General features: G+C 41.0%; 1 protein-coding gene across 2 annotated transcripts in view; it reads right to left on the reverse strand.

Annotated features, from left to right (window-relative positions):
• LOC137287451 (inositol polyphosphate 5-phosphatase OCRL-like) overlaps window positions 1-27,150 on the reverse strand; it is a 40,327-nt gene that overhangs the window by 8,784 nt on the left and 4,393 nt on the right. Inside the window, exons 2-19 of one of the 2 annotated variants that reach the window (XM_067819754.1) lie at window positions 17,915-18,019; window positions 16,157-16,267; window positions 15,676-15,790; window positions 15,025-15,135; window positions 13,293-13,400; window positions 12,581-12,651; window positions 11,945-12,056; window positions 11,210-11,319; window positions 9,773-9,908; window positions 8,643-8,753; window positions 8,414-8,482; window positions 6,822-6,918; window positions 6,502-6,623; window positions 6,115-6,225; window positions 5,424-5,534; window positions 4,795-4,879; window positions 4,132-4,259; window positions 2,434-2,545 (exon numbers count right to left, since the gene is read on the reverse strand). In XM_067819754.1, the coding sequence (XP_067675855.1) occupies window positions 2,434-2,545; window positions 4,132-4,259; window positions 4,795-4,879; window positions 5,424-5,534; window positions 6,115-6,225; window positions 6,502-6,623; window positions 6,822-6,918; window positions 8,414-8,482; window positions 8,643-8,753; window positions 9,773-9,908; window positions 11,210-11,319; window positions 11,945-12,056; window positions 12,581-12,651; window positions 13,293-13,400; window positions 15,025-15,135; window positions 15,676-15,790; window positions 16,157-16,267; window positions 17,915-17,973 (1,879 nt within the window). In that variant the 5' untranslated portion in view covers window positions 17,974-18,019. Of the gene's footprint in view, window positions 1-2,433; window positions 2,546-4,131; window positions 4,260-4,794; window positions 4,880-5,423; window positions 5,535-6,114; window positions 6,226-6,501; window positions 6,624-6,821; window positions 6,919-8,413; window positions 8,483-8,642; window positions 8,754-9,772; window positions 9,909-11,209; window positions 11,320-11,944; window positions 12,057-12,580; window positions 12,652-13,292; window positions 13,401-15,024; window positions 15,136-15,675; window positions 15,791-16,156; window positions 16,268-17,914; window positions 18,022-27,150 lie in introns of those variants that run through there. The other variant, XM_067819753.1, reaches the window with a different exon arrangement.

The raw sequence follows: 27,150 nt of genomic DNA on the forward strand, positions 1-27,150 counted from the left end.
GAAGGAGCTCTGCATACACTAAAACGCTGAATACTGAATTAGGGCAGCCACACAAAGAACATTGAGATTTGAAGAACGTGCTGGAGCAGCAGTGGAATTGAAACGTAATGTCTTTTGAAGGTAACAAACTCTAAATGATACTCAAACATAGAAATAGCCCCTCAAGAATTCGATGTTGACAAATTAGTGAAAAAACAAGAGAAGACCGTTATGCATTTCTTAATGGCTTGGAGAAAAACATCATCGGAATCAATGTGAATGAAATGAGTAAGACAGTCCAAGAATGTCTGAACATCAACTAAGCTAATGTTATCACAAAGGGAAGATTACAAATAGAAGGACAGTTATCGATGTCTATACAGCCTTTCTTAAAATGAAGCCAGTTCAACTTTTTGTCACACATACCTTTATCATTGAACATGTAATTTGGCAAGGCTTCGCGAGTTTGCGATAAGAACACGAACCAACCAAAGATTCTTTGTCAAAACGCATTTATTCTGATATGATCAATCATAAAACCAGTGCCAGCCTATCAACTCGGAAATTGCTCTTTTCAACATACTCACATTGCATAAATGGCTCATCATTTTCAATGATTTCTTGATCCTTCATCAACGAGTATCACTGACACCGTCAGAGAGAGTAATGTACTTTAACCTTGGGCATTTGACAAGAAGATCAATCAAACAGCATGTTATGCCACAAATGCCTCCTTGACTTAAAAACAGGACTCAGCTTCAGACAAATATATGGGGACTGGAAACTATATTTCACGAGGGTCGACTTTACAATTATCCGAGGTCTAGTGTGATATCAGCCGTCAGTTGAAAAGATGCCATTGGACATGTCACACACAAATTAGCTGTTATCTTATGTAACGATCTAGGGCCATCCTCACAGCGAGGTGTCTCAACGTATTCTTAGACAGAGCCGAGTTTGTATGAACAAGTGTTAATCAGATCGATAAATTCAGATCGAGTGTACTCTTTTTTCTGGTTGATGAAGACTCTCCCTCTGTAATATTTGGCGACAACAGAAGGCTAATTTGTCATCCCATCCCCATCCATTAGTTGTGAAAGGCAACATGGCCGTGCAAATGTAGAAATTCAGTGTAGATGACACTGGGGGGGGGGGGGGGGGGGGGGGGGGGGCCGGAAAGAAAATAATTGTACCTGCAGATTGCAACGATATGTGTTGTGTTGGATAAATTAGGAAGGGAAACCTATATATAGATCATGAGGGTTGAGCTGATGTTACAAATCTCTTCAAGCAACAATTAAATAATCACACATAAACAAACAAACACACACACACACACACACACACACACACACACACACATACATACACACACACGCATGCACATTATGTATCCGCACGTATTCAACTACAAACTTGCTTAAAATGAAAACATATGCTAGTATCCAAGGTCTCGTATTATATGCATCCTTGGTTGAAAAGATGCCATTGCGCGTGTTGCTATCAGATGTGGAGGTCCAAGGACATCCACACGCTTAGGTGTCCCAGCGTGTTCTTGAGACCATACTTCTCAAGATGGAGCCAAGTTCGTACCAACAAATACTAGTGTTAATCACATCGATTAATTCAGATTGTGTGTGCTCTTTTTCCTGCTTAATGAACGCATTCCGTATGCAAGAGTTGGCTACTACGAAAGGCTAACTTCTTATCAATGGAAGTTGTCATCTAAAAACTGGCTTGAAAGTCATCAATGAAGTCACGATTTATACAATTCTTCCTTTCCTTAATGCTTTGTTTTGGTTTCAAGTAAATACATACTATGCAGCAATAAAGAACTACTATGAATCAAATGATTACATTCAACTGATTCAGCATTTTTACATCACGCAGATATCCTTAACAGATGGAACAGAAATTAGAATGAAGGTGGAAAAAAAGCCAGACATACATAAGTGACTATTCTGGACGTAGAAGGCAAATACAGAAATTGTCGTTAATACCAGTGATGACACCAGGTGTTCGCGACCCCAACTGAATTAGAATTGGGTAGCATTGGTCTTCAGCGACCCGTACTTGCCGTAAGAGTCGACTTACGGGATCATGTGGCCAGGCTCGCTGACTTGGTTGGTACATCGCATCCCAATTGCGTAGATCGATGCTCATGACGTTGATCACCGGATTGTCTGGTCCAGACTCGAATATTTACATGCCGCCGCCATATAGTTGGCGTATTGCTGAGTACGGCGTTAAACAAGACGACCAAACAACCAGGTGTACCCGAAAGGAAACAACTGCATGTTTCTTCAATCATAATCATCACAGGCCAGGATCGTAAGCACAAACTAACGTATTCACGTTATAGGTTCCTCGAGGACACCGTCAGCGTATGTATTTCTTAACAAACACAGGGGCGAGTATAAGTGTCAGCTCCTCACCAACAATATTTCGACTTACCAAGGATTTTAACACCCAGGTCGTCCTGGTCAGCGTATTTCAGAAGTTCACGGAGGAATGCACACAAGTACTTGAACACGTTTCTGTGACTGTCTGGAACAGCCTGCAGCTCCTGTGCAAATCGTAAATAATTGCATTATATTCTTCATATCAATGATATCGTATCACACTGTCAATATATCACAATAATAGACAATATGAATAATATCAGGCAGCGAATGGAACTAATATTTCTTTAATGCGGTTCGTTTTGACGGGGTGCATTGCACACTCTTGACTACACACAGAAAAAACGCGACAGTTTGGTGGTGTTACAACTGCATTGTTCAATTAGGTACATCAGTCTGTATTTTGAATATATGTTGGTCGGAACTAACGGTATCTAAATACATCCTCAATTCCTAGTGCCCACCAATAGGTATTTGGTTTAATTTAAATTATTTCGAAATGTTATTAAACGACAGGGGCGTGACTTCCAGCTTTGCAATGCAAGGGAAGCAACTCTGAATGAACTGAGTCACGGGCACCTGTAGACGCTTTTGTAAGTATGTACTACCTTCCCAAAAAATTTGCATAGCTGATAGTTTATTCTTTTTCTGTAAACTTACATCATGTAATACATAGCGCCGATGTGCACTGAACATTGATACAATTTGTCCAGCGCAGTCGTTGATCAGTGCCGCCCATGCGTCTATTAGATGAAACCTGCGTGTGAGCGCACATAACACATTCGTGACGATCACTGTGCAGTTATATATTTCAAATTCACGTCGTTTACAATACGTCGATAAGTTGTGCAGAAAAGTAATGGCAGAAAAGTCAACTCACAATGAACCGTCGTCAAATTATATCAGCAAAATCATTGCTAGAAAATACTGCCCATATTCACTAACAATTCTCCTCCTACTGTCGCAAACGCTCAAAGGATTTTTTCTACCATTCGGTTAGTTCACGCGTCAGTTGTTAAGTCATTTCTGATAGTTCTTGGCGTTGTTAGTAATTTCAACGTTTACATACATTCTTAATAACGGGATCGTGTGCCCCACTTGTCTAAGGCACCGAAAGCGCGCTGTATAATTGCTTCCGGTAAGTGAGTGAGTGACTGGGTGAATAGTTTTTCGCTCCTTTACCAATATTCCAAAAACATCACAAAGAGGGACACCAGAAACGAACGCTTTAACCACTGGGCTACCCAAGCGCCTCCCTCGCGTATGCATGCCAGGAGTATATGCTCCTGGGTTCGAATCCGACATTTGCCTCACGGATGGTTCAGTTCAGGCTTTGAACAAACATCAAGGTGACAAGCCGTAACAATAACGCAGCTCACACATCCATTCACTCATTCACTCACACGTACTCAGTCGTTCACACTCACACTCTCATGCGCTTACTCTCACCAACAATGAAAATTCCGCTGTCTTTGAGCATGTTTTACACCGAAGGCATATCCCGGCGTTGGAGAGCAGAAATAGGGGTCGGTCATTGTACCCAGGCGGGCAATCGAACTCGTGGTCGTCGGTGTGACGAGCCAAATCTTTAATGACAAGGCTGTCCCACTTGTCTTTATCTAATTAATAAAGCCTTATTTCTCGTAGTGTTAAAGACACAATCACTTCACACAATCATTTATCCTCACGCACTCCCGCTGTCATCGATCACACGATTTGACCATGCAATATTTCTGGTAATGGGAAATACCTTCTTGCAGCGATGAAAGTCCGTGGAACATTGAAGACAAGAATGATACAAGGTCGAAGGAATGACTGGCTCTGGAAGCGACTCAAGGAACAGTAGCAGCGCCTCGGCCACCGAGTGGACACTGCCGGCTGGGAGAAGGTCAAGGATAACGTGTGACCGCCGTGGTGAGATACCGTTAAAAACGCATGTGCCCGCCCTCATTTATGTGAATGAAGTTCACATATACATACTGGAGAAAATGGGTTTGGAATGGTTCTTTACGCCGTATTTGGCAATATTTCAGTCTCATGGCGCGTGAGACCGATAAAAGTGGGTTCCGTTCCTTGTATGAGCATGTAGAATCAAACTCGTTCATTTCCCAAATTAGACTCTTTCTAGATGCTCTATGTCCAGGTCAGGACAGACGCAACATGGTCATGAAAATATTGAACTTGTCATTTATATCTATGAAGTCACCAGTTGACCTGTGAAGATCCTGTATAGACTTGATCTTCACTCACCCATGTCGTCAGATGCTCTATGTCCAGGTTATGACGAATTCAACATCATTCGGTTGGTTACCGATTCGAAACTACAAATGTGTGGGAGTTGAACGGTGCAACATTTGCAAGGTTGTCTTTGTAATCTACTTTTGAAAGCGAGGAAAGATTACGTCAAGGATACGAAGATACTCAGGAGTACCGGTGTCCAGGGCGTCTCTGATCTGCTTGATCTCCGATGGGTGACCGCGGGTCAGAAACATCGATATCTGCAGAGTGAGTGAGTGAGAGTGAAGAAGTATATAACGCTGTTTTTAAAATGCAACACTTACCATTCTAGTTCATCAGTATGAGTGAGTGAGTTCCGTTGTACGACGCACTCAGCAATGTTCCAGCTGTATGGCGGCGATCTGCAGTTAATCGAGTCTGGACCAGACAATCCAGTGATCAACAGAATGGTCATCAATCTAAGCAACTGGGATACGAAAGTATGTGTCAACCAGTTCAGTGAGCCTGACCACCCGATCCCTTTCGTCGCCTCTTACGACAAACATTGATTACTGAAGATCATCAGTATAAGAGGAGCAGATATACCACTCAAATGACGTGTATAAATTTGTTACATATATTCTCGTATGTCCGTCCAAACACAATGGCGGATTCGTGTCTGTGCCAAATATATTCCAACCCAATGCAATTTATCTGCTCACCTTTTTTGCACTTTCGTACATCAAGACTATTGCTATTCTGTATGAAACGTCTCACGTTTGAAAGCTTTCATTTCACACTGTAGATAATACCACTACAACTTGCCTGTTCCCCGCCATATCTGTACAGATGATTGACAAGACGGAATATTTCTTTGGGGCAGATATATTTGCGGCTGCTGTATGGGTCCATTGAGTTCAGGAACGCTGTGTCACCCTGGATAAAGAGATGGAAACCAAGGAATCATATAATGGCATGTGCAATTCCAAAGACGATTCACAAATGAACATTCTGAATATCGGCAGTGGGTGGTATACAGACTAATAAAGGACGGTGCCATGAAATTGTTTTGTTAGAGTGATTGAGTAGGGTGAGTGGATGGATGGGTGGATGGATGGATGGGTGGGTGAGTGGGTGAGATGGGAGGGTCGGTGAGTAGATAAGCGGTTGGGATGGATGTGATAGGTGAGTGAATGAGTTGGATGGGTGAATGAGCGAATTGGATGAGTGAGAGTGTGAGATGCGTACGTGATTGAGAATGCGGGATTGAAGTCAAGTGGGTAAATGAGTGAAAGAGTCAGTCAGTCAGGCAGTGAGAGATGGGGGGCCGTGAGTGGGTGAGTTAATTTTATAGGTGGGTGGACGACTGGGATGGATGGGTGAGTGAGTTTCAAATTCGCTTGAACAGTATTTGATTTATTCAAATATCATCAAATCACATCAGTTTTGTGTGACGAGAAAACCCGAACCGAGTTCAAGAGTATGAATGAAAATGAGGAACATCCGTACCACGTACCACTTGTATCAACTCTGTCACAGGGACGTCTCTGATTGGTCCGTGGACATAGACGAGGGTCTCAATGGATGTGCCGAAGCTGCTTGGTATATAAGTGGCATGAATAGGTATGTATACGGGTTAAGGAAATCCCTAATATACCGTTATTTCTTTAGTGTCTTCGTCTTTTTTTCTAACAAGTTGGGAGACGTTCACTAAGGTGCGATATTCAATTACGATTTCTAAAATTATAGTAAACACAACATGCCTTTAGCTTGAATTATTAAAAGAATTATATCTGGCAAATATATTAGTAACCTCGGTTGCTTCATCGTCTTAGACGTCATATACGTCATGCATACGTCATGTATACGTCATAATGCCCAGATGATAAAGTTTAAAGGATATGAATATATCTCTCCCGCTGTTCAAGTGTAGTACGAGTATGTCATCAAGACTGACTCTAAAGTTGAGATCTCTGACTACTTCCTTGTCGATAAGGACCTTCAGGCGCACATAGGAGGTGTCCCCTGCAACACATGGAGTAGTGAGTGAGTTTTTTTCGCCCTTTTAGCTATATTTTTTTCATCTGTATCATCAGAAATGGGCTTCACGCAGTGTTCCCATGTACACCGCCTTAACCAATAGCAGTCATCCTAACGTTAATTAAAGGGTTCTTAGAAAGTAACGGTAAAACTATTCATCTATGCCTCGGTGCAAGAACCAACCTGGCATCACTGTATGTTTCCTGGGACAGACGCTCACCCAGGGTGTACTAAAGCTCACGCCATCCATCTCGTTGACAAACTTATATTCCACGGGTACCTGCAATTCGAATAAACATTGACAAACAGTCTTTTATACAAACGTACTTTACTCAGCTAAATCTGTGTGTTCCATAGGAATCCTGAAAATTGATTTAGATATTCCCCGCTTTTCATGATGATGATCATGATGATTTTCCATTATATCTTTAAAATATTGTTGCTGACATATTTGAGTTTCGTAATACAGTTGCCCGTATTTATGACACACACATAATTGTGTTTCAACGTTTCTACAATCGGCATATCAAATTCATCGTATTTGTTTCTATTAAATATCAACAAATAACTTGATTAAATTGGTTAAATATTAAATATTTGTTTTAACAGTGGGTTTACTGGGTGAACATGGCCTCTACAGAAAAGTGTCTGTCTTGCACATTAAAACTGCTCAGTACTCTATGAAATTTGACTCTGAGCAACCGATTGGACGTTTTATCAGGTTATTCAGTGGACTGCTAGCAAAACGCGGACACAAACTGATCAGTAACTTTCAAAAAATATTTTAAACAAAAAAAAAATGTCGCTAGATCTGTAAATTTGAAAGATCAAAATCCAAGGGTTTCTCGCCCTGTTTGAATATCAATGAGAGGGTGGTGTTGATCTTTCTTCGACACGTGACGCGATGGCGCTACAGCGAGCTGCTCCATTAGTTACTGCCAAGGACCGAAAGCTATGATTACACGATGTCATTTAGAAAGTGGTCAAATGTAACATATGTCATATTTGAGATTTCACTTTCTTAGTAAAGTACAAATTCTAGTACTTTTTTGGTTGAGTCCCATCCGGGATTCGAACCCTCACCCTCAGAGTCGGGTACCTAATCCCAAATATGACATATGCTGCATTTGATCACTTTCTAAATGGCATCGTGTAATCATAGCTTTCGGTGGTGGGAGCCGTACCAATTGACTCTCATCAGAGGGGTACACAAAGTACGCAGTCTAGACTACCAGTTGTCCGACTTCCATTTTTTGTGGACGTCGCGGGCTAGGGGTCTGACTTTGTGTGCTTGCGATTAGGTGACTCTGAACGTGCAGGTTCGAATCCCGGATGGGACTCAACCAAAAAAGTACTAGAATTTGTACTTTACTAAGAAAGTGAAATCCCAAATATGACATATGTTGTACTGTGAAGGAATTACATACTTCAACTCCACGTAGCGACTAGCTTTCAAAAGTATATCTACATAAAGCAATAAAGGACAATCTTTATTGCTACATTCAAGTTTCAGTGAGCTAAATGCATGCATCCAAGTATATGATATGGACTAATTTCAATGGACACATTTCAAGGACTAAACCAAGGCCAAGGTTCAGTGAGCTATATGTTCAAGTGAAGGATCTGTTGGTTGTCAAGCACTGATAAGTACGGAGGGATAATCAGCCGGTGTGAGTCACAGAATATGTACGTCTTCGTATAGTGCGTTACTCTAAGATACATAAAACAACAACACATATGTTGCATTATGAGTTTAAAGGTGTTTTTCCACCTACCCGCCCAGTGTTGGTGATGGCTAGTTCCTTCTGTTGAGACTCAATGAACCTGACATTCTCAAAGTAGAACTGGAAAAGAAAGAACAGAACCTTTTCCGATACATATGCAATGAGGCTTTGGGGGCACCAGAAATGGGCTTTGCACATGACCAGGGAACGTTTTAACCCCTTGTCCACCCCACCATATAATGTGCAGGTCAACTGGATTTTTTGCAATGTTTGTACCGACCTCTGTTGTGTTCAGCTTGACCTGAGGTGTGTATTCCTCTTCTATCCTATCCAGTTCCCCCATAGCGTCCTTGGTGAGAGTTCTGTTGCTTCTGTCTCCTCCCACTCGGATCTGAAACCACGTGCCAGATTTGAGAAGGGTCTTCAGCGAGCTGTTGCTGTTTTCAGAGAGATGTGGCAGATGGCTGGCAAAGTGTCATGTCATGATTAATCGTTATTCACATAGTTTAGTCAAAGCCCACGAGTAATTCCAGACTGATGTGAAAAGAAAAACAAGCATAACAGACACTGAAGTGGGAAACTTCTTTTTTCTCGCCATTTTACCTGACTGAACTGTCCGAATGTCTGAAGGACATTCATTCCTGCATTACAAAGAAGTACACAGGAACAATACATGATTATTTGGTTTCATGAAGAGTTGAGACGTGTCAATGGGTATCTCAGTCTGTGTTAGTTTACGCTAAGATGCATAAACTGGCTACCTTTTCTCGAACCGTTTGTAGCCCTACGAGCGTGTTCTTAACACATGGTCCACGTTCAAATTAAAGAATATTTCGGGCTACGAACATTTCGAGATTAAGGGCCCTGGCGTTTTTGTAAAGATTAATGTAGTATTAGTATTTGGATTGGAATATTTCACTGGAGAACGATACACTTTAGATGTGTGTTAATATCCAAACACAATACAACTATTTTCCATTGACAGGTTACTTGGATAATATGCTGACACAGCAACAATAGGTAATTAGACTTGTGACAGTACTAATACGTAACTGAAATTACGTTTCCTATATTTCAGAACCATGTTCTGGAAAGTCCAAATGAATGGTGCCAATTTGATTGTTTTCCAAATTTCGAGAGATTTAGGAGTCAAACAGTGTTCATTTATTCTTATCTAAACTTCTTTTTAAGATATGTATAATTGCACTTTGGGTGAAACTTGTAACCCCATCTGTTCCCTTATCTGTTTCCATGAGTATATATAATCGGGATATGTGTTAGTTTGAGGTATATGTATTGGTATATCGCAACCATTTCGATTCTGTTTATTTGGTGCCAGGTAAAATATGGTACGGTTCATTTCTGATTGTACTCCAAAAACACAACTAAATTTAGCGACTATTTACTTACTCCGGCGTCAAACAGTGCACTAACGGGTTTGTGATCGCTGATCTTTAGTTCTGGATGGGAGTTGTAGCGCAGCTGTCGAATCCCCGAACCTTTCCATAGTATCCGGTCACACCATGCTGGCGGTCGCCGTTTCTCGCTGGAACAGGAAATCATGCCCGGAACTGATTCATCAGGACAGACCAAGACGACTTTACGTGTCATGCACCAAGGTAGCAATGAACTAAGAGAACATTACGTGCAACACCTGGTTCGGTCTTTTTGTCAGTCTGTTAAGTTGTTGATTACCCTGCTATAAGTTGTAATATCATTCCTATCAAAAATGTCTAGAGCGTACCGTGGTTTTATTGTAGTATGATAATTAGTTACACTGTTTAAGTTAGAGCAGAATGTGTTTTCGATGGATGAGTTTTGAGAATTTGATACCACAGTTTTGAAATGTCAAAACCCCAAAATGTAAAAATCAAATTCTCAATAACGCCCGCTAAATATGTCAAGAGTGACTGCATATCGACATTGTGAACTAAAGAAATTGAGCAAGTGTCCATTGTACCTCCATTTCGTGAACTACCAAAGCAACAGAATATTACTTAACGCTTTGATGCTACGTTAGGTTTTCGAGACAAGTTAACAAACTGGGGATCCCTTCACGAAACAACCTTTACTAAGGTTAACCTTAATTGACATTCTTTAACATTGCACTAAGGTTCGTTAATGACTTACGATCGCCTTGTGAAAGGAGGCCCTGATAAAGTAATAACGACAGTTCTAACCCGGTGGAATTTAAGACATATCCACACTAGTTCACCATATTTGTGTGAGGTTAGTGAGGGGTATTACCTCAAGGCAACTGTATTTTAACCTACTCTCAACATTGGGGTTCAGATATTGTTATAAGACTTACCAGGCGTCTTAAACGTATTATACTTGTTGTTTTTATTCTGGCTAATATTTCTTACAATCGCTAGCAGCTGAAGGGATGGTGTAAATCCAACTAGGGCCCATGTAGGTAGCCAAAGTACTGTAGGTACATGGTCCCCAGTACGGTGATATACCTTCAGTTGTTAGCGATCTCTGTTTCTTGTTATATCTAGAGTCAATTATAATCTGGAAACTTCCTGAAGAACATAGACTTTTAAGCAAAATATGAAAGGGTAAGAAGGTAGCATTGTTAGTTTTGTCCAAATCAAGGCCTGTATTGAAAACACTGATGCTTCCATGTCGTTGTTGTTGTTGTTGTTGTTGTTGTTGTTGTTGTTGTTGTTGTTGTTGCACTAGTTGCACTGCCCCATGAGTTCATTCTGCCACTCTGCTGATTACCGCTATTTTCTTTCTTGCGTTTTGGTTTCCCATCAAACAAATTTCTGAAGACATTATTTTTTCAAATTGCAGATCGCACGTACCGGTATCACAGATACCCCTTTTAAATGCATGGTTTACCTTGTGTCCCAGATGTCGGTACCTGGGTTATACCTGTAGGATGGACGGAAGTTGATGACGCCTTCAGTGTAGCCGCAAAACACATCGGATTTGCCTAGCTGCTTGCACAACTGAAAATGACATATTCGATGCCAACAAAAGTGTAAATCCCATATACAACAAATGTTAAATTTGACAACTTTTTAAATGGAATTGTCACTTCAAACCGTTCAACCGTGGGAGCCGTGACAATTTACACTTATCAGAGATTATACAAAGTGCCTGATGTAGGCTTCTAGTTTTTATTTGTAGACGCCGTGGTATCTGAGTGGGTAAGGTCGTTGTCTGTGTGTGTTTAGGTGCCTGAGAGTGTGGGTTCGCTTTATCGAAAGACAGTTCAACTACCCGAGATCTGAACGGTAAGTAAATGGTGCTATCGATGTTTGACCTTTGCGAATAAGCCAAGAATCTAAGCGATACAATCTGCAGTTACAGGACATGGGAAGAAAGTGAAAGTTGACAGCTGTGGACGCACGGAACTGTCCCTCTGGAAGTCTTTACTTCTTCTACCGATTCCATATTCAGAACCATTCACGTCAATGGAACGCTCTTCCCCCCGAACTCCAGACTTCAAGAACTGCCCTCAAGACGGTCTCTTTCATTAACTGGATTGAGCTTCCACGCGTGGCTGCGCTTTATACATGACACTGGGCATGAAAAACACAAAATGACTACTTCTATTTATATTTATGTTACCTGATCATGTGAGAGTAGTCTTGTGAATTCATTACTGTGTACGCTGTTCTTCAGTTCATTCACACTCATGTCATCGATCCGGAAGTTCAGATCTCCAAACCAAAATATGAGACTGCAATAGACGATCAATTTTGTATTTACAAAGTTAAAACCTATAACAGGAAAGATCTGTGCACATATCGTTTATGTAAGTCTATAAAACACAATAATAAATATAACGTGTAGAACTTGGAGGATAGGTAAGTTAGAGAACTGGGCGCCGACAACCCATTGATCAATCCAGTGATCATCATCATTGCGCTTTGCGCAATTGGGGTACGAGCTTGACCACCCGAGCCCGTTAGTCGCCTGTTACGACAAGCATGGTTTGCTGAAGACCGGTTCTACACCTGCTCTTCACAGATTCAGTGAGTGGGATGGTGGATGGGTGACTGAGTGAGTGACAGATCTTTGGATCGATTCCATGATGACGATTCTTCTTTTGTCAGCCCCAGGTAATTGCCCTTTGAGTAAACCAAGTTGCAAAAGTCAAATCCGTTCTATTTTGTCCATATTAAAATGACGCGTCATGCAATTTGTTCTGAGCGGCGTTTTACCCAACTCACTCATGCTACTTGTATGAAAAGAGACACCTACTCGTGCTCATCTAGCGTCAGCGGGGGCGAGAACCGTTTGAATGTCATCTTGGAGGATATATCACGGTAATCCTGAGACAAGACAACAGTAATGAGTCAATGAGCATCCATCTGGACCTACCAAAAATGAATATGCAACAAACACGGTAGAAATATATCTATTTCACAAACCTGTACACCCAAAGACCAGGGCATAGATTTTGGAAGCTCTCTTACCGCTGAGATAGTCGTAAGTGCCATACCTTAACATTAACTTACGACTATCTTAGCACTAAGAAAGCTTCGAACATCTAGGCTCAGATAGGTTATATATTATTACTGAATATCCGTCTATTTATGACAGGAGTTGTATGTTTTCGTCCAAAGTGGGTGGTAATTGCTAATGAATTTATTTGCTATGTTTGGTTTGAGACGACCGAGCACTCGGAAATTTAGGAATGTGATGAATTTCCGTCGTGGTTTCCGAGAACTTGAGCTACGCATAAGCGGCACGTCAAATGTGAGTAAATTTCAGCTATTTAGTCAGTTGTGCGTGTTTATCATTACCCATCTTCAAGGACACACGTTAATATATTCCATCAATGGCAGTATTCCGGTAATGCTTTCCATATGTGTGAGTGTGGGTGAGTGAGGAACATCACAGTGGGGACATAGAAAAGGGACTCCATACGTTGCACCCATAAGGGGAATCGAAACATGAGTAAGCAGTGTACCTGATTTCTTCTCTCTAATTCCTCCTCGCGAGCCGCCAAGTGAGAGTTGATGAAACATATAGACGTGTTGCAGATAGTCATGCGAATGCCAACTCCGCCTTTGTTCCCCTGAAGCAGTTTATACATCAACTTTACCAGTGAGTGAGTGAGTTTTACGTCCCTTTCAGCCGGATGACACACGTTAGCATATTCCACTGATGGTTGTATTCTGCTAATGCTTTCCATATTTGCATAACTTCAGGAAGCACTATCAAATATGGAAATTTCTGAGAAATGATAGAGGCACGTAAGCATTTCCAAGGACATACTTTTACTTACATTTTACATTTTACTTACATACATTTACCTCATTGTTCCCAAAATGTCAGAAACATGTAGCGATGAGTTACTAAAATGTAGTGACAATACGAGATGTTCGGAAAAAACAGTGAGCCTTAAGGTGGCAGGCGTCACAAACACATGCATGGACAAGTCAATTATTCATCTGGAGCCAAAAACATGGGAACATTTGGTAAGGCAAAATACAGGAAGTGAGTGAGGATATTTTATTCCGCAATGTTCCAGCAACGTCATGTCGGGGGACACCAGAAGTGTGGATGATGGGAATCGAACTTCATTCTTGGCATGACGATGAAAAGCCAAGAATTCAAGAGGATGCTGAAACTCTGGTCGGCAGAGGATGTTTGAGTGTTCCTAAAGACTCTGATCGAAGATTACGGTGCTGTTGGATGTTTGCTCGGCATCATTAATAAACCAAAGACCGCTCCTTTCAAGATGGTGAACATTGCAATGTGTTTCATTTTATAATACAATTCTTCCGATATATATCCTCAAACGTTCTGCTGCTTAAGGTATTTTGAGGATTTGACAGTATTTCATCTGCAAATGGATAAAGTTGGTATCTTACGGTGCAGTTATTGTAGAAAATGATTATAAATATAGACCGTAGATTTAAAGTCGCTTTAAATAATTTCGAATTTCAGACATTGTAATATTGATATTGATGCAGCGTCTTAACCTCCTTGAGTAAGTGTATGACGCGGAAATAGAGACGCATGACTTCCGGCTGGAAGAACACGGGGGCTGGTTGATATGAGGCTGAATTGTATATATGCGTGGTTTATCTTAGCAGTGTAAACATGATCCTAATTTGGAAATCATATCATGTGTCTGTGAGTGTGCCCCTGTCTGCGTATGTGTCTGGGTACCCCTGTGTGTATGTGTCTGACTGTATCTGTGTATGTGTGTCTTTCTGTCAGTTTGTGTCTTTGTGTGCCTCTCCGTTCGTCTGTGTCTGTGTGTGTATGTGTCTGTGTTTGTCTGTGCGTGCCTCTCTCTCCTAGTCTGTCTGCCTTTCTCTCTAGAACTGCTAGTCTGTCTGTGTCTCCCTCTGTCAGTCTGTCTGAGTGTGCCTGTGTGTGTCTCTCTCTCTTTGCTCGTCTGTCTGTATGTGCGCGTCCGTGTGTGTGTGTGTGTGTGTGTGTGTTGGTCTATCTGATCTGTCAGTCTGTCTGTGTGTCTCTCTGTCAGCAGTTGTTAGCCTGTGTGTCTCTCCGTCAGTTTCTCTCTCTCATTCTCTCTCTCTCTCTCTCTCTCTGCCAGTCTGTGTTTGTGAGTGTGTGTACCTGTATGCACCTCTGTCTGTGTCTGCATGTGTCCCCCATCGTTCCCCCAGGTGCCATCTCTGTACCATCTACTACCTGTACACGATGTCAGTTGTACCAATACCTACCATGAAGCCCATGATGCCAGTGGCTACCTGCTCGGTGTCTACATTAGCAGGTATGTGTTGTTCCTGTATATAGACCAGCAGCAGCATCCCCATCAGTCGAGATGACTTCACCTTCAACAGGACAAACTGTTTAAACATCGAGAATAGGACCTATTTGCCATTCGAAGCAAACTGTACACACTTAGGTCAATGCTTGAATGTTTATGTGAATGAATTTAGTTTTGCGCCAATCTCGGTAATATTCCAGCTATATGGCGGTTATCTGTAAATAATTGAACCTGGATCAGACAATCCAGTGATCAACAACACGAACATCGATCCACGCAATTGCGATGCGATGCCATGTGTCAGTGAGTCAGTGAGTCTGACCCCCTGATTCCGTTAATCGCCGCTTACGATATGCATGAGTTACTGAAGATCACTTCTAACCCGAATCTTCGCGGGTTTTATATGTTTAAAGAGAAAGAATGATGAAGTATTTTGCACCGTATTTTGGAACATCGCAAAAATAGTTAGGGATATATGTAAATCTGAATAATGATCTATTTGTTCACTGACACACTGATAAAATATCAATCCTAAAAATACCAATATCCCTAACCTATTTTGTCCAGTATATATGGAATTATAAAAGGAAGGCTCATACTCTACCTTTATGTACTTTGCTTTGGGATGGAGGTAGGTTTTTACAGCATCTTCCCATTCCGCTTCCTTCTTTGAGTCGGTGGACAGCATGGCATCTATACTCATATCTATCTCCTGGAACCTACAGTCGACACAAAACATCAGTACAGGCTGATGAGGCCGCATGCTGAGAAAGGACCGCATGAGTAAGAGATAACAGAGACAGTCATTGTGTAAGCTTGAAATTAGAAGTGAGCAGTATGTCAGCTGTAGGTGAGCAGCAATGATTATGATATGAACCATGACATACTTAAAACCGTTATATAGCCATTAAGAAACGGGGTGTCATCGTATCCCAATAGCGTAGATCGATGCTCATAATATTGATCACTGGATTCTGTGGTAAGGACACGAATATTTACGGACCGATGCCATATAGCTGGAATATTGCTGAAAGTGGCGTTAAACAACAGACAAATATTATGGAGAGGAAGGAAGGGGTGTTTACCCTATTGCGTATATGTCTGGGGGTTCGTCGTCCCTTTCAAGCCACGTGCCCAGGGCTTCCATCGGAGACTGTTCGTTCACATTCCATGTACCACAAAATACCCTGAAAAACCTGTACACGACAATGCAGAAATGCCGATATATATGTGTTAATTATCAACTATTTAGAGGGCAATCAAATGCAAAATCTACGAAACATGAAATGTATATTTCAATAGAGTGAAATTGACACTTTTGATACTGCAGTTCATTTGATTATTGACAAGGACTGAAGGGAAAACTGTTCAAAGTGGTGTAAATCTCAACTCACTTACTCACACACTGACTTGGAGACTTAGATGAATAAACATCACAACAATGAACTGAATATTCATGAAAATATCGACCGTATGGGATAAGCCACATGTCTGTTAACCTTCTAGCGCCTCACAAGGTTGATACGGCGACCAGTACATCTGAACAGCGTTCGAAATAACCGCCGGCCCGGAGGCCCAACGCCGGTTGTTATTGTATCGGGCCGGCAGTTTCAAACATGTGCGGGGTCAATTATTTTTCAACTGGAATGTTTCCCAATTTGTCCTATAATAACGTTCCGGAATCATCCACGAACCATCGTTTCACGATAACTTATAGTTGCTACAAGCGGTGTAAAACTATATTCACCCACTCACTCACTCACTCACTCCATCTGTTTCCGTGCACGTTGTGATTACATCACCTCACATAAGCCCCGGTAATGACGGTCTGGTATGCATGATATTTCTCAAAATATTAGGTTTCGCAAGACGTTTCCCTGAAACGATTAGTGTGACAACTGCATTTATATTTATGGAACTCCGGTTTCATCAACACGCTTCACGGATGCTTTCTCAGAATGTCTGCTCTAGCTCAAACCACAAGTACACAATAATCACATGGTCACACATGTGTGTTAGGGCGCCACAGATGGGGCATAGGGGGTGTCACGTATAATCTACTATTAGTCAAACTCTAGAATAATCTTTACATTAATATCTTGTACATGTGTTTTTTAAAGACTCCATGTAACAGGTCCATTTCTATACTATGAAGTCTCCTTTCTACATGACATTTACATGTGGTCCTAAAGATTCCTGACTGACTTCATTTTAAAGCTGTTTTGAAATTAATGTATATCATTCATGTTTCACCATATGTTCATCAGAATTCTAGGACAATAAATGACCTTTTTTAGTTTTTGAAAAGTTTTATAGATGTAGTACAAACGTCAAAACTAGGACAACATAAAAGTAGAAATTATTCAATACCACGACGCTCACTCACTCATCCACTCACTCGATCGATCAATTAATCAATCAATCAACCGATCGACCAATCAATCAATCAATCAATCACCTAGTTATCGATTGCTGGACTAAAGTGGGTCCAGGCCGCCATCATGTACATGTGGCATTACTAGTGTAATGACCGCTCAAAAGCTATATGAGATGCGACGTAAGTAAGGTTAAGTTTAGTAATCATCCTTTGAGCATCCAAAAGCAACTGTCTGTCGCTGACTCTTCCGATGACTAAGGGGATCGGGTGGTCAGGCTCTCTGACTTGAGTGACACATGTCATCAGTTCCCAGTTGCGCAGATCGATGTTCATGCTGTTGATCAATGGATTGTCTGATCCAGGCTCGATTATTTACGGAACGCCGCCATATAGCTGGAATATTGCTGAGTGCGGCGTAAAACTAAACTCTCTCACTCTTCCTTATAACTTCAGTTAATGTCCTTACCTCAACTGATCCCTTTGTATATCCTCTTTCTCTTCATCTTCTCTGTCCACATCCATCATGGCGACAGGCAGGTTTGCAGTGCCATTCTTCTTCCTTATGGCGACACTGAAAACATGAACAATACATCTAACAGCGACAGCTTCCTTGACAAAACCTACAATTTTGTGCTCGCTTTCCACACAAAGTTTCACAACGAAATACGTCAGTTTCATGAAACCAGTCAAATCACTTGCTTGATTGCGGTGTTAGAACCTCCACCGAAACGTCACTTCTCGTTGTAATAAAGAAGAGTATCTACATAATTTATCCTAATATGTTTCAAACCGAGCAGACTGCAAATGCTGAAACCAAGAGCGTGCTAGTTTCATTTCTTGTTTATTTACGAGCATTTGGTTCACGTTTACCGTGAGTTAAACATAGTCATCCTATCGAATAGGTGTCAGGCGGGGGCGTTTCCGGACATCACTTCACCGGGACGACGACGACGATGATGATGATGATGGTGATGATGATGATGATGATGATGATGATGATACCATTCGTTCGTCCTATTAGTAAATCGCAATGACATTGCAGCAATGAACATTGTAATTGTTCAACTTCCTCCTCGGTGACAATGCTTACGGATGTCCGAAGGTTATGAAAATGCATTTGAAGGTCATCGCCTCGCTTTCAAATTCACTTTCTCATCAGTGTCACGAGTAATCGTCATAACCTTTCGTTGGTCTTTCTCCACAAACATGTGGAATAATATATACAAAACACTTTACAATGATGAAATAAAATGGTGTTTCTGACACCTAACAAGTGAGTGGGTTTGTCTTTACTCCGCTTTTAGCAATATTCCAGCAAGATTACTGACTAGGAAACAAGAAACGGGCTTCACACATTGTACCCACCAGGGAAATTGAACACGGGCTTTCGGAGTGACGAGCGAACGCTTTAACCACTCAACTATGGGTGAGGCCCGGAGGCCTGACAAGAGACAAGTGCGTTATGAGATGTGACACTAGAACGCTGCGAAAGGTTTTGATATTGTTTCCTGGTTTGAACATCTCGTTACCGGAAACAGTCACATGATAAGGAATGACGAAACGCCAGTTTCTAGAAGCGCGTGAAATCTTTAAGAATTGAAGCACGGCACTTGTAGGCTGGCTAGGATAACAGCCGTTAGTGTCAGCTGTTTCAACACGTTCGAAATATTGGCATCAGTAAAACCAGATCGTACATTTCCCACTTCCCACTTCTGCATTTCCAGATTATGACAATGGGTGAGTGAGTGAGTGAGTGAGTGAGTGAGTGAGTGAGTGAGTGAGTGAGTGAAAATCACGAAATAACTTATGGTAGGAAGAAAACCAGATGAGATACAGCTTTAGGACTTACCAACCGAGGTGAAACCTACGAGTGGGTGAGTGAGTGAGTTTAACTTTACGCCACTCTTAGTAATATTCCAGCAATATCATTGCAACTATTCGTGCAAGCGACATCAGAAATGGGCTTCATAGATTTTACCCATATTTCGGGAATCGAAACTGAATATTCGTCGTGACGAGAGAACACTTTCACCATAAGGATAACTCGCGTTCCTCGCGATTTGAACGAATATCGTTACAAACGTGGAAAAACTAAACACACTCGCTGAAATCCCGGATCGGGAGAAAAATCGTAACTGTGTCTAGAGACTATATGGTCTCTGATGTGTCAAAGGTGTTCCTCGATCAGATCTCCGAGATCAATGAGAGCATTGATTTGAGCCAGGATCAAATTAGCTGAATTCATAACAGTTGATTCCATGGCTCCAGACTTTAGAACGGTAGTCCCTGCAGAACATCGCGTTGTAAATGTAACATTTACAGCTAACTCCACGTCGGAACGCATAAAACTTTGAACCTATGCAAACAAGCGCAGTCATAAAATGTCTCAACACGGATGTAGATTCAGCGAACAAACACTGTATTATTGATGTTATTTGTCATATCAACAAAGGCTTTAGTTATTTGTGGTGATAAGGTAGAACGTTTGGTGTGTAAAAACCCTAACACTTTATTGTCAAAAATGTTACTCGAGAGTGAGTTTAGTTTTACACCACATTTAGCTATACTCCAGAAAAGGGGTTCATGCATTATGCCCATCTGTGGAATCGAACTCGGATGTTAGACATGACGAGCGAACGCTTAAGAGCCAGGCTACCTCACCGCCTCCAGTGTTATCATACTGATATTTTACTAGTAAAACACAGTGAACCAGTATAGTATAACGCCGCTTTTATTTAAATTCCAGTATTAAATGTATCAACTGGCGGTGCCCAATGTTTCTTTGTTTTTTGGTTAAAGTCATATCCAAATATCCCAGTTATATGGCAGTGGCCTGTTATGAATCGACAGTGCTTGACATCACGATCTACGCAAATGGTATACGAAGCATCAAACAAGTCAACGAGCCTGATCACCCGGTTCCGTTTGTCCACTGCTGAAGACCCTTGCCACTCCGTATCTTTACGTGTCCTCGAAGCTTTGTACCCATTCGAGACCCTTCCTATTGCTTTGCTTCTGTTTGACGCCGTTCACCCGGAATAGCCATGGTGTAAAATATGTGTCCTTGGCTCAGTCCAGAAGAGCGGTTCTCACCGTCGGCGCAGCTGGTTAGGGTGACCGTTACCACAAGCTTCTTGACATTACAGCGTAACCTTGTCTTCGTCCTCCAGCTGAGTGCGGCGTAAAACTAAACTCACTGACTCACTCGTCCTTCATGCATTTTCAACGTTACAACACCTCGACCTCCATACTTGGGCTGCAGGTTGCTTCCAGTAGGTACGGTTGACAGATGGACGGTGAGATGGCATAAACAATGACCATGGGTTCGAATCCGGTTCGCCCCAACCATGCCTCTGGGTTTGTCATGTGTCCTTGAGCTTTACCAATAGGGTAAGCATCTGAAACCTGCATCACTGCGGGATTTCCTCCATGAACTTAAAAAGGCGGTAAACGAAAATCACTCACGCACTCACTCACTCACTCACTCACGGATTCTCACACAGCATTCAGAACGGAAGCGAATCTAAATCATAACTTGTAAGAAAACGAAAAAAACATATCACAAAATACATACCCGTATCTGTACATGACAAAATCTGCTGATTAATTCCAACTCGCGTTTGATGTACCAGTTGGTATATGTCTCCAGTTTCCTTTTGCTCCAAGAATTCTTCGTGACTGGATTCAACCCCGCTTATTGTCATCACTGATGACGTGACATGCTTCTCGAGTCATCAGTTCCTCATTATTGCATGACCAAGACATCTATATATAGGCTGCAGTATCTCAACAGAAACTCAATACATAGCAACACATTTTAGTCCAGTTACAATGTAGAACGTCACCGCAAAAGAATACTTGACAACACCCTTTTACACACGTGCAACTATTACAAAGTGAATATCAACGAATACTTGATACAATCAGTGCAATCTGTAGAGATATTGTCAATCTCTATTCAGTCAGTTTACAGGATTTACATGGTGGAGTGATATGGAAGCGTAATCGGGACATAGTCGAAATGGTTCTGTGAATGTGACAACTTCGTGTACGTTGACCAGCATTTCTTCTTCCATGTGGAAAGTGTTTAAGTCTAAGTAGTTGATACTCATTTGAAATTCTTCAAAGGCATTTTAGAAGTTGGTGCAAAAATACATGACAAATCTCAAGGATAACAACTTCATTATTTGTTTACTGCGACGTTTCTCTGCTAATTCTTGCCCCATTTTGGATGGGCCAGAAACATTGTGGTTAACAGGTAAAGTAGTTTTTATCCATAATGTGTGTCTTGTATACGTACTTGGTATTATAACCTACTTCTGAAGGGGTATCATCTAGATCCGACTTGGTACAAGAATTTATCGAGAAGAAAAAGGTAACTATGTGCTTTTGCTATAGCTAGTATCTTTAAGCATTTGAAAGTATCTTGTCCTCTCATGAAAGTATCTTATACGCAGACAAAAGTATCTTTACTCAGATGAAAGTATCTTGTCCTCAGATGAAAGTATCTTATACGTAGATAAGAGTATCTCGTATGCAGATAAAAGTATCTTGTACACAGATGAAAGTATCTTGTACGCAGATGAAAGTATCTTGTACACAGATGAAAGTATCTTGTACGCAGATAAAGGTAACTTGTACGTAGATAAGAGTATATTGTACGCAGATAAAAGTATCTTATACACAGATGAAAGTATCTCGTACGCAGATGAAAGTATCTTATACACAGATGAAAGTATCTCGTACGCAGATAAAAATATCTTGTACACAGATAAAAGTATCTTGTACACAGATAAAAGTATCTTGTACACAGATGAAAGTATCTCGTACGCAGACAAAAGTATCTTATACGTAGATAAGAGTATCTCGTACGCAGATGAAAGTATCTTCTACGTAGATAAGAGTATCTCGTACGCAGATAAAAGTATCTTGTACACAGATAAAAGTATCTTGTACACAGATAAAAGTATCTTGTACACAGATGAAAGTATCTCGTACGCAGATAAAAGTATCTTGTACGTAGATAAGAGTATCTCGTACGCAGATAAAAGTATCTTCTACGTAGATAAGAGTGTCTCGTACGCAGATAAAAGTATCTTGTACACAGATGAAAGTATCTTGTACATAGATGAAAGTATCTCGTACGCAGATAAACGTATCTCGTACACAGATGAAAGTATCTCATACGCAGATAAAAGTATCTTGTACGTAGATAAGAGTATCTCGTACGCAGATAAAAGTATCTTGTACATAGATGAAAGTATCTCGCACGCAGATAAAAGTATCTTGTACATAGATGAAAGTATCTCGTACGCAGATAAAAGTATCTTATACACAGATGAAAGTATCTCATACGCAGATAAAAGTATCTTATACACAAATGAAAGTATCTTTACGGAGATGAAAGTATCTTGTACACAGATGAAAGTATCTCATACGCAGATAAAAGTATCTTGTACACAAATGAAAGTATCTTTACGGAGATGAAAGTATCTTGTACACAGATGAAAGTATCTTGTACGCAGATAAAAGTATCTTGTACACAGATGAAAGTATCTCGTACGCAGAAAAAAGTATCTTGTACACAGATGAAAGTATCTCGTACGCAGATAAAAGTATCTTGTACGTAGATAAGAGTATCTCGTACGCAGATAAAAGTATCTTGTACACAGATGAAAGTATCTCGTACGCAGATAAAAGTATCTTGTACATAGATGAAAGTATCTCGTACGCAGATAAAAGTATCTTGTACATAGATGAAAGTATCTCGTACACAGATAAAAGTATCTTATACACAGATGAAAGTATCTTGTACGGAGATAAAAGTATCTTATACACAGATGAAAGTATCTCGCACGCAGATAAAAGTATCTTGTACATAGATGAAAGTATCTCGTACACAGATAAAAGTATCTTGTACGTAGATAAGAGTATCTTGTACGCAGATAAAAGTATCTTGTACACAGATGAAAGTATCTCGTACGCAGATAAAAGTATCTTATACACAGATGAAAGTATCTTGTACACAGATAAAAGTATCTTGTACACAGATGAAAGTATCTTTACGGAGATGAAAGCATCTTATACGTATGTGAAAGTATCTTCTTCACTGATTAACGTATTATCTACATTCATGTTAGGAGCGTGTTAACTGCGGTACTAATGCGCTTCCATATGTTCACGAGTTGACAGTTTAATCCACATGACTGTTCAAGGCCATCTTATCTTCATTGTGCACTACATCCTGTTGTCACCTGTAGTCAAAATCGTAGCGGACATTGCGGGCCGATAGATCGATTGCCTGCGCGTGGTGTTTTAAGCCCTACACTGTTTACAAGCACTAAAGCAGACGGGAAAAGGCACGGTATATATCCAGTTTATGGGATATATTTACCGTAACGATATGAATGTGAACTTATTATAGTGGCATCTGTGACACGTTTATTAGAACGGTATCCCTGAAAACTCCATTATAACGCAGGTGCTTTGTTGTTTAACGCTGCACTCGGTAATGTTACAGCTATACGGCAGCGGTCTGTAAATAATCAAGTCTTGATCAAACAATCCAGTGATCAACAACAGGTGCATCAATCTACGCAGTTGGAATGCGATGACGTGCAATTTATGTGTCATGTGTCATGTGTAGCGACCCGTGAAGGTCCCGGGGTAGAATAGGCCTTCAGCAACCCAAGCTTGCCATAAAAGGCGATTGTGCTTGTCGTAAAAGGCGACTAACGGGACCGGGTGGTCAGGCTCACTGACTTGGTTGACACATGTTATCGGTTCCCAACTGCGCACATCGATGCTCATGTTGTTGATCACTGGATTGTCTCGTCCAGACTCGATTATATACAGACGGCCGCCATATAGCTGGGATATTGCGGCATAAAACTAAACTTACTCACTCACTCGTGTGTAACTTTAACTCTGCTACATGTGTCAACAAAGTCAGCGAGGCTGACCGCCCGATCCCTTGCTTGCTAGACATGGTCTTTCTTCCAGTTTAGAAATGGGTGGAATTCTTTTTCACCAAAGCCGGTGACTACAGATGATGTTCAATTATTCCCAAGGCAGTCATCAATTGCACCCATGGCAAGACCAGACTTGCTCTGGTGCTTGGTGAAACAACACGCTCAGTGCGTTTACCCACGACGTTTGGACATGATAAATACTCACTCGGTTGTGGCCTAAAAAGGTTCAATTTAAGAATTCCTCCGCCGTTTTCCCTGACTGGTAGCTTGTCCCATTTGCGTTGGTGTTTGATGGGATTATGTAATGAGTAAATGGGAGAGTATATATAGTTGTGCTCCTCTGTATTCCAGCAATATCACGGTGGGAAACACCAGAAATGGGCTTCACACATTGTGCACATACGGGGAATCGAAACCGGGTTTTTGGTGTGACGATCGAACGCCATAACCACTAGGCTACCCCACCGCCACGAGTTCGTGAAGAGTTTTAGGTAAGTAAATGGTATATTTACCCAGTGTAGTGCGTTACTTTGACATTGACTCAGTGCATTTCTCAAGGCGAGGTTTTCCAAAGGGTTACTAAATAGGCGGTGCATTTTCTGGGTGCACATCATTCCCTGGTCACTCGTTAACTTACTAGAAAGAGAAACTTTTACATCTATAAACCATAACAAATGACATAGAAATCTATGTGACAGCTTACCCATCTTCCTTGATTTGCAATTCGTGTCATTTGTTCGGTACTCATGAAGTTGATCACTGGTTTGTCTGGTTCAGATTCGATTATTTACTAGCCGCCACCATATAGCTGGAGTATTGCGGAGTTAAATACCAAACAAAACAAACCAATGTGTTTGTAAGTTTGCTCGAGAGTACGGAAAACATTTAAGAAAAGCGGACCTAAATTGCAGAGAGACAAAGTGATGATGGAGAAAAACTATTTCGAAGTTTTTCGAACTGAACTTGACAGACAGACATTGGGAAATATCTGACAGATTGTCTGACAGGCTGCTCTGGTGGCCAATTTGCCAAGCAACTCTATTTTTTAGTTTAGTTTTTATCATGTACAACAGACACTGATTCCGGGACAACTGAATGCCAGAGACAAACCTCACGTGTTTTTATGAAGTTTTCATTAGAACAACAATTTACGCAATACGGCATCTTCTCTTGAGATACGGATGTATATGTACAAAATCCATTTTGAATCCGAGAAAAAAGTTGAAAATAATTGAGTATGAGACAGCTATTCAATCATTTCTACTTCTCGATTGAGCAAAAAAGTGCTATCTTTCTTCCCCATTACACAAACAGAGATGACATTTGAAGGACGGGAAATGGAACGAGCTCTTGATAATGCTAATTCAAGGAGGGCTAAGGGGAAAAAATAACTGCAAAAACGGTTCGGACAGGTTTGCTGGAACTATGGATTCCTGTCGATAATGTCGTGATGTACCATGGATGGTCAGCAGGCTGTGCAAATATATGGGGTAACTGGAACACCGTGGCCCAGCGGCATTCGCTGAGGTTAATGTATGTTTGACATGAGTTTGAATCCAAGTTTGGCCATGATTGTGGTTAACGAGTCAATGACCCCTGGGCAATATACTTTTTCCCGGTATGAAAGTATATTCGGCGGATTGTCCATGTAGCAAGATGTCTTGTGTTCGTGGGATGAGGGAAGGGTATAGTCAGGGACGACTAAATTGGACAAATTACTTGATAGATTAAAATCGTGCCTGGTCGTTGCTCTGACCATATTAAGCAAGATAAATAATATATGAAAACAAATCGCGGTTGAAAGAGCGTTGTGCTCTGTAAGAACATTGCTCACTGAAGAACGGGTGACGGTGTTTTCGTAGACTGAACCAGTTCGTAGACGCGGTGGATTCGTAGACGGTGACTAACAGTGATTTCCTAGACATGTAAAAATAACTTAATAATAGTATTTTGTAAACATTAATTTAGATAATTACTTGGATTGTTTATAACGAAGTCATTACTCTACTCATAATTTTCCGACATGAAATTAATGAAAGTTCTGAACAGTTTTCATTGTTATTTAGGTTGTCGATGGATTAAAACAAAACAAAGGTTTTTTATGCAGATGCTGCGACGGTTTGATACACATTCTTGTATTTTGATACAAATTTTTATTGCTTGACAACGATACAAGAATCTGCATTTCACAGACCCGTGAAGGTCAGGGGTAGAATGGCTAAAATAGTAATTCAGTAACCCATACGTGCCACTATGCTTGTCGTAAGAGGCGACTAAAGGGATCGGGTAGTTAGGTTCTCTGACTTGGTTGACACATGTCATCGGGTCCCAATTGCCCATGTCGATGTTCATGCTTTTGATCACTGGATTGTCTGGTCCATACTCTATTATTTACAGACCGCTGTCGTGTAGCTGAAATATTGCGGAGTACGGCGTTAAACTAAACTCACTCACTGTATTTCACAAAATTCAAACGCGTTTCGTTTACACTGCAGTCATAATATCGATTTTCATCATCAATGATGTTCCCCATTTAATAAACGTCTATGAATCCACCGAATTTCCATGTCTACGAACAAGTCTGGTCTACGAATTCACCTACGGCTGTAGCAGGACAGTTTGCTAAGTTGGGTTACATACTTTAGTAGTACCAGGATCCTGGTTGTGCGTTCTACTTTGGCTTTTTTAACAAAGAGATAAACAAAACGAAACTGACATAAAATCAATTGAT

Source organism: Haliotis asinina, chromosome 6 (genome assembly GCF_037392515.1).
Source record: "Haliotis asinina isolate JCU_RB_2024 chromosome 6, JCU_Hal_asi_v2, whole genome shotgun sequence".
In the NCBI taxonomy this organism is placed as follows: domain Eukaryota; kingdom Metazoa; phylum Mollusca; class Gastropoda; order Lepetellida; family Haliotidae; genus Haliotis; species Haliotis asinina.